This window comes from Odontesthes bonariensis, chromosome 14 (assembly GCF_027942865.1).
Source record: "Odontesthes bonariensis isolate fOdoBon6 chromosome 14, fOdoBon6.hap1, whole genome shotgun sequence".
NCBI lineage: Eukaryota > Metazoa > Chordata > Actinopteri > Atheriniformes > Atherinopsidae > Odontesthes > Odontesthes bonariensis.
The window spans coordinates 29,715,881-29,728,006 of record NC_134519.1 but is presented as its reverse complement, the minus strand read 5'-3'; the positions used below and the strand labels follow the sequence as shown (position 1 = coordinate 29,728,006).

At 40.6% G+C, this 12,126-nt stretch overlaps 2 protein-coding genes across 2 annotated transcripts in view; both read left to right on the top strand.

Annotated features, from left to right (window-relative positions):
* The window catches only part of LOC142399340 (low-density lipoprotein receptor-related protein 8-like), a 122,219-nt gene extending 118,699 nt beyond the window's left edge, over positions 1-3,520 (top strand). Inside the window, exon 18 of the mRNA XM_075483956.1 lies at positions 3,134-3,520. Coding sequence (XP_075340071.1) covers positions 3,134-3,336 — 203 coding nt within the window. The 3' untranslated portion in view covers positions 3,337-3,520. The remainder of the gene's footprint in view (positions 1-3,133) is intronic.
* Positions 3,521-5,968: 2,448 nt separating this feature from the next.
* LOC142399542 (angiopoietin-related protein 3-like) lies at positions 5,969-10,359 on the top strand. The gene is made up of 7 exons (XM_075484266.1): positions 5,969-6,586; positions 6,712-6,822; positions 7,321-7,414; positions 7,730-7,843; positions 9,472-9,567; positions 9,748-10,011; positions 10,139-10,359. The coding sequence occupies exons 1-7, from the start codon at positions 6,086-6,088 to the stop codon at positions 10,357-10,359; spliced, it is 1,401 nt and encodes a 466-aa protein (XP_075340381.1). The 5' UTR covers positions 5,969-6,085.
* Positions 10,360-12,126: the final 1,767 nt, after the last annotated feature.

Sequence of the window (12,126 nt, the reverse complement as noted above, 5' to 3'; positions counted from 1 at the left end):
AGTGTATAAACCTGATATGTGACGAATTATGATGTGAGTTCTCAGTGGTGTTGTTCACTGGCAAGCAGCTGCGAAAATTGTGTCGAAATTGCGTCAGCTTTTAAGAATATGCTTTAATATATTAATGGTGGCATATTATGCCCTTCTCAACAATTGAACAAAAATTTGAATGCCTCTTTGTTTTCATCCCCTTGTTTTGGTTTTATGTGCTGTTTGTTCAGGTTTACTCATTAGAAATCTAGAAGCCTTATTTTCATTAAGGATGGGAAGAAAAACAGTTAAAACCAAACAATCCATTGTATTAAAAAATAGAAACAAGTATAAAGAGCAAAACAAAGTTGGAATACGGGCATGTTTACTTTTGTGTTAAATCAGGTTTCTCTTTCATGACTCTTGAATCATTTTGAAACTGCAGAAACTAATTATTGTGTTTTCTCAGAGGAATTAGTGTTCATTCCTACGGATTACCAGAATTCAGCTGCTCAATGGTCTTTGCTGATTCTCCTCTTCATAGTGCGCTGTGCATTTTAAGTAAGAGATAGGACTAGACTGCTGGCAGGCCAGTCAAGCACACACACTCTGACTCTATTAAACTGTTGTATGGAGGTACAGCATTGTCCTGCTGAAATAACCATTTACCTCCCGGGAAAAAACATCGCCTTTGTGCAAGTCATCCATTGGCCACTAGCACTGATGCACTCCCCATATCATCATTTTTTCATAAAAGCAGTGGACTCTATACCACAGAACCTGTGTCCACAGACTTTCAGTCCATCTGAGATGATCTTGTTTTGAGAGAATTCTGCTGTGTTTCTGCACAGAGCTGATACATGGCGTCCTCCTTGTATTTCAGTTTCAATTTCTGGATGCAGCAGTGGCGATATTGATCCTGGTGGCATTATTGTTTCTCATCCAGAATCACCAGAGGGCTCCAAGGTAAAAATGTATCCAACGGTGGATTCAGTAATCAATCATTTTCTCAGTCTGGCGCATAGAGGTGGTCCACAACCTATGTCTGCATGGGAAGACTTTGGTGGATGCTCCTATTACACCCAATCCTGACACCCCTATCTGTCACTAATTAATGCTTGCTTGCATTATTCCTCTGAGTATGTTGTCATATAGATAAACGGGTAGCTCAAATTACCACTGCATCTAAATAAAGCTTCAAGCTTCAACAATGGCTGTAAATGAATATTTTTGTGGTCTAATCTTTCTGTCCTCTTCACCCTTTTCATTTTACACTGTGTTTGCAGTTCAACTCCTTTCTCTCCATCCTCATTGTGTCTGTGTTTGCGTTGATATGCAACAGTCCGAGCACACCTCCTCAGGCCAAAAGAACCGTGTTTCCCATCAGGTCCAGCCCACAAACCTTTTCCTGAAAGCTTCAGCACAAGTTGAAAGCAAAGCAAACCAGGAGATGCTTATGAAAAAGTTGTGTAAGGAGCTGCAACCAGTGTCTTTTGTCCCGCCATGAATGGAAAAGGAATTAGCAAGAAGCACTCCTTTTCCATCACCAAAGCAGAAAACTGACTCCGAGAGGGATTGTGGTTTGACTAGAGGGAGAGAGAGGAAAAGAAAAGTCTTTATTGGCCCAAATAACTGCTGACGGACTGACCACAAACTGCAGAGTTCTTGGCCAACAGGCAAAAGTGTTCTCAAAGTCAGTTGCAAGATTTAGAGCTTCATTACATTTGAGAAATGCGTGGTATGAGTTCAGTTTTTAATTATGTTGAAATATCACTTGAAAAATGAGCTGCCAATCATTAACTTACACATATAGATTCTTTAGGCCAACAGAGAGTTGGAGGCTCTGTTAATGGAGGCTTTAAGCAAGTTTTAATCTTGGTGAAATTAGCCTGGACCTTTTCCAAACCAGTCACTTTTTCCCGATATGAAATAACTTTTTAATCTTTGAATTTTTTCTATGAATATTCTCAGTGATGCCTTCGAGGGAGGTAGGAGAAACTACAATAGCAAAAGAGAGATTTTATTCCACCCAGAGGTCTGTCCCAGCTGGTATCTTCCCGCTAAGCTCCATTATGTAACTCTTGATTTAAAAGTAGCTGCTGGTTGTGCCAAAGTTTCACCAGCCAACTGAACCAATGTTGCACAAGACAGTGACCTTTAAACTTAAATCAATCAATTACCTACAAGGCCACAGACATGCCATAGTGAAAAGTTGTTTATAATCTAAGGTAAATAAGTCTGATAAAAGCAGCTGGATTCATTTGACAACATTCCCTTGCGGTTCAGAAAGTGCGGCAGCTAGATTCTTAAATTACGAAGTAAAGTTGTACAGCAGTATAGATGTGTGAAAGATGACTGGTACAGATGTTATGACCCACCTTCCTAAGGGAAAAGGAGGTAAAATAAAGAAACCATGAAAGCAAAGTTTGATTTAATTGATTTAATTTAAGGTTTAGAATTTAAACAGCCAATAACAGGAAATAGCATGAGGCAGACAAAAAGGAGAACAAAAAGCCAAAGGTTGCTACATAAAACTATAAAATGAATATAACTATAAGACACTATTAACTAAGAGTTAACAAATGACTTCCTACCGCAGCCTAAGTATGCCAATAAAATAAAGGCCTGTTCTAATTTACTTAGTCTGAACTCACCGAATAAAACCATAAACCTCATCTTTCTGGAAAGTATCATGTATTATACATATATATGTGGGTTTGTTTGACGTGTAAAGGATATTATAACCAACCAACAGTATTCTATAGGTGCAAACTGCAAAGCTGCTAGTGACCTTCAATACTAAACCTACCAAGTCCTCCAAATGAAATAATCATACCCTTAAATATGACTTATAATAGGGTCCACCCCTACAGCAGGGAAATATAAGTCATATGAGCGTTTCACGTCATTTGGAAGTTTTTCCTTTAAGAAACCACAAATTCCTCATAATACAGATGTCATTTATGGCATGGGGTCAAGACCAACATATAATAACTGTTACAGTATGAACGTTAAAGCTCAATTAATGCCGTTTTACTGATTGCCTTGGTTACATTTAAACCCAGTACGCTGAGACAACATCACTTGGTGAGGATTAGAAAATGATCACGGTAACAGCTAAAAGACACTTCTTCTCTTCTTTTTTTTTTTTTTTTTACAACAGAGCTGTCACCCTCATGGATGCCATTTCTGAACTTCATATGCAGTTGTGACACTCCGCAGCTCTTTCTGGGGGATCCTGAGGCGTTCCTCGGCCAGATGGGTCATATAATCCCCACAGCGTGTTCTGGGTCTGCCCTGGGACCTCCTCCCAGTTGGAAATGCCTAAATAAACCTCCAAGGGGAGGAGACCAGGAGACTTCCTAATCACATGCCCAAACCAGCTCAGCTAATGTCTGGGTTTCCCTCCTGGAGCGGTTGCCTCCGCCACCCGACCTCAGATACGCGGAGGATAATGGATGGATGGACATGCAGTTGCTCTCATGACCATTAGAGGTCACATATTCCTCAAAGGTAACTGTGTGTCGTATCTGCCTGAAAAAGCATGTTGTATTTGGGAAGAGGACAGTGTTACCAGATTACTTGTCACTTAATCCTTCAGGAAACGCTGGTATGACCTTGTCCAGCAGTGAGCAGTGAAATTCCCTACTGTTCATCTATAAAACCTTGATTGGATTTAGCAGCAATGTTAGAGTGGTTCTTCGGAACGTTCATGGTTGGATCTAATGACTGTCTTTAATTACAGGTAATCAGTGCATGTGGCATTGGTAACCTAATACATCTCTGGAGATGCCTATAGTATATAACTTGGATTAGCACATAATATGATGCCCAAATGACACCTTTTCGAGGAGAAATCTTGCTTAAATTAGCAAGACAACTCCAAAGCACATTCTACACTAATCAATAGCATGGCTCCATAGTAAGAGTCCAGGTGTCACCTCACTGAAAATATTTGGGCATTTATAAAAAAAAAAATTTAAAAACTCGAACAACATAAAACTATTAGTTCTTATTCACAGCATCGGATTTGTGGCCTTTTTTAACTGAATATAAGGTTGCAAATCAATAGACTATTACATTTTACACTGTCACAGCTTTTAAAGAAATACTGTTGGATTATAATCTATTAGAGAGAAATAACTGTTACAGAAATTATATATCCCCTGTTACAAAAGTTATCTAATGCATTTAATATTGTGTTATATACGCTATAGCTATTCATGCAACATCAGTGTTGTAAGAGGGGTGTGGGATAGAGGAAACTTAATTTTGTCCACAGGGATAATTTAATGAACATGACATTTTTCTGGATTTCATTTCATTTCATGGGTTCTTAAAAGTACATTTACCCATTTGAATGTTCTGTGCTTCTGTAACGGTATTAAAATAAGTTCCAAAGTAGATAAAGGCTACCTGGTTAAATGAGAGTAAAAGTATGCGAACCTTTAGGATTAACATAAACAGAAGCCACCAAACCTGTTTGAAAAAGGTTTGGTGGCTTTTAAAGAAAGGAAAACTGCATCCCAGCACCAAAACATTATTCTGTCTATAAAACATGCTGGTGGTAGTATCATGGTTTGGACCTGTTTATGGAAAAATGAATTCTGAATTCATCATTCCAATGAATTCTACAGGAAAGCGTGAGAAAAGTATATCTATCTGTGAGACGAATCTCAAGGAAAAGAGGGTCGTACGGGGGACCTTCTGTCACTGAAAGGTTCAACAAAAATAAAGTTGATGTTTTTTTAGTGGCCAACTCCAAAACATGCGCCGCCTAATCAAACAGAAATCTTGTGGAAGGATCTGAAATTTGGAGTTCAAGTACAGAAACTCAGCTATTCTGGGCAGAAGAATGAGCCAGAAATCCTCAGCATTTACCCGAAACTATCATCTGGGAAACTATTCCCACAAAAGGTTGTCACACCAGATACTGAAAGCAAAGGCTCACATACCTTTGCCATTACCGGGTCTTAAAGATCGGATTGTTTTGCAGAACAAACAATGAACAAATATTTTTGATGGTTAATTGGATGAAGCTTTTGGTCACATTTATTGAAAAACCGTGGAAAATGCTTACTCCAGACAATCGGCCCTATTGTGTTGCAGGGATCCAGAATGTAAACTGGATCCTCTTCCTGAAAATGAACCGGTTTACTCTGTGAGTACAAGTGGCCTGTTGTTGATTAAAAATCTCTTTCTGTACAATAGATTCAGACGAGCATTTTAAAATACACTGACTGTCTTCTACCGCAGAAAATCTTCATTGTAATGAATAAGAAATTTTACATAAAGAGCTTTGTGGCAATTTTCTTTTGATGAAATATGTTCAAGTTTGAACAAATATGTTAGGCTGGCATCAGGTTCTGGTTAAGATTAAGATTAAGATCAGATTTTATTGTCATGCATACAGACAAAATTTGTTCTCTGCTGTTAACCCATCCAGGTTGGCACCTAATGACATGCACTCATAGAGACAGATGCCAACCTGGAGCGGTGGGCAGCCATTCACAGCGCCTGGGGAGCATGGGGGTATGGTGCCTTGCTCGAGGGCACCTTGGCCGTGACAAGGAGGTAGCGTGACACCCCTCCAGCTGTTAGTTTCACAAATCTTTTTGAGTGGTGAGAGAGGGAGTTGAACCTTCCAACCTTCTGGTTATTGGACGACCAACTCTAACCACTGAGCCACAGCCGCCCCTAGAGAGAGACACGGGGTAGGATAATGTATCCTTATTTACTGAATAAGGAGGAAGATATGGACTCATATCCTGAGCTAAAATATGCATGCATGTTTTTTTCCAAGCAAAAACTTCAGAATGTACACTTTGGAGGTACACAGATGCGTTTTTAGAGGATTTATATCCACCCGAGTGGAACTTTAAAACAATTCGCTGAACTTTCAATGGAGCTGAAGTTCAACCAACTTTCAATAGTTCACTCAAATACTTCTTACGTACAGACATTGATCGTATGTCTGGTTAATCATTCATCTGATTACAGGCAGAGTATAAAGCCATGGATCCTCACCCAGCAGCTTTGTCAGCCAGTCACAAAGGGAGGTGTAGGCAGCAAGCTGTTACCTTACATCACAGAGCTGAAGACGCAATACAACAATATGAGAATACCAATTATTTTCATGTTTTTCCTGGCTGCTGCCTGTGTCCCTGCCCTCTGTGACAAAGAGGAGCCTCAAGTCCACATTGTGTCTCCTCCTGAAACCCGGTCCCGCTTTGCTCTCCTGGATGATGTGCGTCTTCTGGCGAACGGTCTCCTACAGCTGGGTCAGAGCATGCGGGACTTCATGCAAAAGACAAAGGGGCAGATAAATGACATCTTCCAGAAGCTCAATATCTTTGACCGCTCCTTCTACCAGCTGACAGCGCTGGCCAGTGAAATCAAAGAGGAGGAAGAGGAGTTGAAAAAGACGACTGTGGTACTGCAGGCCCGCAATGAAGAGATAAAGGGGCTGTCTGAGGAGATCCACTCCAAGATGGAGAGCATACGGAAGGATAAAAGTCAACTCCAGAACAAGGTGAAGGGCCTGGAGGAGAAACTGAGCAGTCTGTCGATGGGCCTGGTGACGAGCACGCAAGTAGCAGAGATCAACAGCCTCAGGGTGAGTGACCTGTGGTTAGAGGGGAAGTCTGTCTCATAAAGATCACTTAGATCACCAAACACTAAATAGTGACATTTTTAAATGGTTTACCTGTACCTATGGTTTCGATTTTTTCCCCTGAGCAGGAGGTGATCCACACCCAGGAGCAGAGCATCACAGAGCTGCTGAAAGCTATGAAGGAACAAAGTGAACAGCTCAACCACCAGCGGATGAAGATCAGAATTCTGGAAGGAAAGGTGAACATTCCAAATATTCCCTATGCAGCAGGTCTTTGCATATTCAGAAAATAAAATATTATTCCTCTTCCTCACCCCAGAAATCTTCGTCGTCAGTTAGTTGAAAATATTCACTCTTTTTGTTTGCTACCTTGCAACAATAAATGTACAAATTATTTAGCCTCTAACTGAGTTGAAAAGCATCTTATCGTGGCATCACACTGACTGTGCCCATTTTTTATATGTAGTTGTGTTGCTGCTCTAAACAATTCAGATATCAATTCCTTGCAGTGCCAACATATTAAAGGAGCTGTCCATATCCTTTAATAATCCCAGCCTGTGTGCCAGTGAATACTTCTGCATTTCCGTGTTCACAATTGCAAAAAAATTCACACTGTAACTTTAAAATTTTGAGAACAACCCATCCTTTATCATGCAAAGTATGTGGAGCTTCCTTTGAATATACACGCGGTCAGTCTGCAGAGTAAAGTAAAAGGTTTTCCTAACATTTTCCCACAGTTTACAACCAACAAGTTAATGTTCTTCAACCCTGAAGTCCCAACACTCACCCCCTACCTGACCAAAGGCTCAACCAGCAGCAGCAGCACAATGGGTGAGCTGGGAAAGAATTCACAAGATCTGTTGTACAGAATGTTTACAGATTAATTAATTGATGCACATACAATGTATGTATAGAGCAGAATCCAACTCAGATTTCACTCTTGATTGCATCACAGGGTAAATTTGTCCCAAAGCCCAAATATGAAATAAGTATTCGGTCTTACTGTATAAATGCTCAGAATTTGCAAATGTTTTTAAAAATCAGATGATGAAGCTGCTTTGGATTATCTGTCTCAAAATGTCCTAAATAGGCACCACAGCAACCCTGCTGCTAATTCGATTTTGTTTTTTTTTGTTTTTCAAACAGATCTGCCGTCAGATTGCAGCGAGCTGTTTGACCGAGGGGAACGTGTGAGTGGTGTCTACGCCATCAAACCCAACAGATCAGAGCCATTCATGGCATTTTGTGACATGAGCAGAGGTAATCCCGCCAATTAAAATTTCACACCGCACAAGCACAAAGGTTTCTTTTAACAAGTGTCACTCGCAACTTTTTGCCTTACATGTATTGCACTTAATGTTAGCGGGAGTAACAAATGTTACTGTATGTTTGCATGAGCTGCAACTGATGTGTTTGTTCTAACATCTTTGATAGAGCTGTGTGAGGGAAATGTGTTAAAAGTGCAGTTGAAAAGTGCGACAGACAGCACTGCATTCTCTCCTCTCAAGCCCACAGACTTCTGAAAGGAGTTGAAATTCAGTACACTTTGTTTCACAAATTCAGTCTCACCGTGAAAGCAAATGTATCAAAAGTAAGACTGTGACTAATAATCATTCTAATTATTGAAGAATTTGCCAATCATTTAATTGGTTATTCAGTTATTGGCTAGTCAAAAGAAGTAAAATCCCAAATCGGAAAAAAGTGAGAATGTGGAAAGTCAATTAAAAAAAGCAGCGATTCTTACATTGACTTGTGTGTCATGGAGAGCCAAGATATGTCATGTTTTGTCTCGTAATCTTAGCAAAACACATATGTGAATAAAGCACATTCCAAAACAAAAAAAAAGTTGGGACAGGGGATATTAATGATATTTTTTAAAAAGTAAGAGTAAAGATGTGAATGTCAACAGGTGATTGAAACACTGATTTGGAACTAAAGCAGAGTCTCTGGGGAGCAAAGGTGGACAGAGAATCTCTGAGATGTTTTAAAACAAGAAAGATTGGAAGGGAATTGGAATTTTTCCCTCTGCTGTGTAGCATATCATTAATCCACCTGAGAAATATGGAAGAATCTCATTACATAAAGTGCAAGAGCATAAACCTGAGCTGGACGACTGTGATCTCCAATCCCTCAGACAGCACCAAGAGCCATCATCCATGAACGGTTCCATCATCAAGAACCATTAAAAACTGATATAACCACAGGGGCAGGTAATAACTAGTGGAAGTCTTTGTCAAGCACAACAATACAGAGTTACATTCACCTTGTCCGGAAGTGGTGTCACATTCTCTGGGCTTGGAATCATAACACAGTGGAATTTTGGTCAGACCTATAAGGTTTTCCAATTAGTTTGTTAGAAGTAAGGGATGTTGTGAGGTCTGGACAGAAGACAAAACGGACCATCCAGACTATTATTAACAAGTCTAAAAGCCAGGCTCTGTGATGGTATAGGGTTGTAATCATTACTCTTTTAGCTTTAGCATTTAAAGAAGCAGTTCAGCTTTTTAAAGACTTTAGAATGACATCCACTTTGATGTGGAAACTCTCAAATGAGTTCTGTTTCCCTTCTGTTGCTCGTAGGGGCGGCACTATACAGGACGCCGTTATGGGGTTATGTTTCAGGGTCTGAACAAAGGGCTTACTTAATGGTGGACTCCATTAAAAAGAAAAAGAGTGTATTATGGCAGACACTTTTTCCTTTTAATTCTCTCTCCCGTGCCAACTTACGTTCTTTGGAGTTGGAAACATGCAGCAAATGTAGGGTCTTTGCTAAATAAGTGTCAAACCTTTAATCAATTGTTACAGTTTTCAAATGGCTTTGCAGGCTTATGCTATTTATGTGAATCTTAAAGATGATAGATGATAATGTTGTGTTTCTTTGCATTTAGACTACGGAGCAACGGTTATCCAGCAAAGGAGGGACGGTTCAGTGAACTTTGATCAACCCTGGGAGAGGTATGAAAATGGATTTGGAGATTTTCAAGGTGAGAAACTGTGAGATTCTACTCTCTTCACGATTATCCATCTCAACTTGAAAATGAATTTCATATCACTACTATAACTTCGTAATCTCTGTAAACAGCAGTATGTCTTCACCTCTGTACGTATTTTTGTGTGGATCAGCCTGTTGAATCATCTCACTCCTCCCTCTGTCTCCCTCACAGGGGAGTTCTGGTTGGGTCTCAAGAAAATCCACTCTCTGGCCTCACAGGGCAACTTCATTCTTCACATCCTGGTGGAAGACTGGGTAAAGCACAGACTGTTCATCGAATACAGACTTAGGCTTGACGGTCCGGAGAGCAACTATACCGTTCACCTCGTGCGTCTGTCTGGAAATCTACCCGACCCCATGAGCGACCACAGGGGCGTGATGTTTTCCACCGTGGACAGATTCAACCAGCAGGACTCCAGCTGCGGCCCCCCCTCAGGTATAGCAGATGCACGACTAGAAGCCATGTTTTACTCCCATGTGACACAAGTAACAGCTTTAACAAGCACATGTCATGTAGTAACAGCTGTGCAACATGTAATGTTGTAATGTCCATCATCTTTTAGGTGGATGGTGGCTGAACATGTGTGGAGACGCACACCCAAATGGGAGATACCTCCGCGTGAGACCCTCGGTGCGCTCAGAGCGTGGGAGGGGGATCCAGTGGAGGTCAGGTCCAAAGGGGTTTTTCTCGGTGAAATTTGCCCAGATTTCTGTCCGTCCTCTGGCGTCCAGCAGCACCAACTTGCCAACGCCAGCTTCCTCTCAGTCCGGAGTCTTCCTCTGATCCAATTCCGCCTTCTTTCTGTGAATATTCTCAGCGCAAGCCAGCATAAACCAGTGGCCTCCTGAGGGAAGCCTCCGTAGTGCTCCATGTGGGCCACCATGGTTTTTAGAAGGCTTGGAGAGGGACAAACTTGCCTTCTAAGCAGCCCAGTCTCATGAATCTAAGTCTGTTATGTTCTATTTTGAGAAATGTGTCGCACTGTTAAATACTGCAAATACTAATAGAGAGAGAACATAAACTTTACGCTGAAATCGTCACACCATGGTGTAAGGTGTATTTTCCCTCTCTGTGTTGCAAGGGTTAAAGGTTATAAAGAAGAAATTTGAAAGACAGGTATGACGGGACGCCGTTCCTATATTGGGTCACATTGACTCTTGGTATGATGTTTCAAATTTTGAGTGGGACCCCTCGAAGGCACGAGGAGATAAATCTAAGGGGTTGTGATACTGAAAAATATACAACATTCTTCACTGTGTATCTCTTTAACCGGTTCGTTATCTTGCAAACTACTGCTTCCTTTAAAAAGAATCAAAATGTAGCAAGGCTGCATCAAAAATGTATTTTCATTATTGCTGCCTGTTATCACCTTAATCAATCAATTATTGTTAGATACCTTCATGATGTCAAAGTCCTCTCATTTGATTTGTTAAAAAGATTTTAGCTTAGGTTGTCTCCAGCTTCATCCCACTGTCCAAAAACACGCATGTTAGGTTAATCTTTGACTAAATCGACTCTAGATGTGAGTGTGACTTTTTTTGTCTCTGTTTTGGCCCCCCTTAAACCTCTAATTCACTAATTTGTTTGGCCCCTTTTTGACAGACACAAGTCCAAAGAAATATTTAGAAAAATATACACATGAACACATCACATAAATCAAAAAAGAAAGCCGTCAGAAACTAAAGACACTGAACCAAAGAAAAGGCATCAGACTGGTTGTCAAATCATTGCAACTGTAGTTAGGAACAGAGGTAGCAATGATCAGTTTTGACATTTGCAGCCAGATGTTCTTTCAAGTGATATGTTTAAAATGAGTTGAAATTCAACAAGTATGACCATTTCTTAAAGCTTCAGGTCGTTTCGGGGCTGATTCCATGTGTGGGGGCAGCTCGGTACATTCTCTAGGTTCCGTTAAAAGGAGCAGAGACTGTCACTTCCTGTGCTTTTGCGGAGGACACGGGTCTGATGGGAGAACAAAATATTACAGCGAGTAAGAGGTTTAAGGGTTGTGATAAACCTCCGTGGTAGTCTGTATCCAGGATAAGCAGGTGTTGCAAAGAAGCATGCACAGAGGACAAGTCAAAGTATGATGTTGATTTAAAAACAAGTCATGCATGCATTTAGAAGCAGATATTCATAGAATATGTACTTCTTTAAAATCTATTGAAAAAATGAGCTGTGCTTGCTTAGCACCAAGGGATTTCATCCTTGAACTATGAATGCTTTGTTTTGATGCCAGAGTCTGGTAAATGTATGACTGACTTCATGTTTGTCCTGTTGCAACATACTACAACTGAATGTTGTTGTGATGTTAGGAGCATAATAAACTGTAGAGGGCAGTGTTGTTCTGCCTCCTGTAGAAACCTGCTGTGATTTCTTTGAGTTGTGTGTTTGTGTCTTTTGTTTGTTTCTTTGTTTCTTTGACCGCATATTTCTGGTTACGCTCTGGCTGCACCTCGTCCTGTTTGCTGTCAAGATCAGAATTAAAAGTGGGGTTGCTACCCGCTCCCCCCCGTAAAATGCTGCTGATAACTTTGATGAGAGGTGCTG

Excerpts from the sequence above, each read along its gene's own strand:
- LOC142399542 (XM_075484266.1), top strand. The coding sequence starts at position 6,086 with ATGAGAATACCAATTATTTTCATGTTTTTCCTGGCTGCTGCCTGTGTC. Across the intron at positions 6,587-6,711 it reads CAGAGATCAACAGCCTCAGG|GAGGTGATCCACACCCAGGA; the intron begins GTGAGTGACCTG and ends TCCCCTGAGCAG. Across the intron at positions 6,823-7,320 it reads TCAGAATTCTGGAAGGAAAG|TTTACAACCAACAAGTTAAT; the intron begins GTGAACATTCCA and ends ATTTTCCCACAG.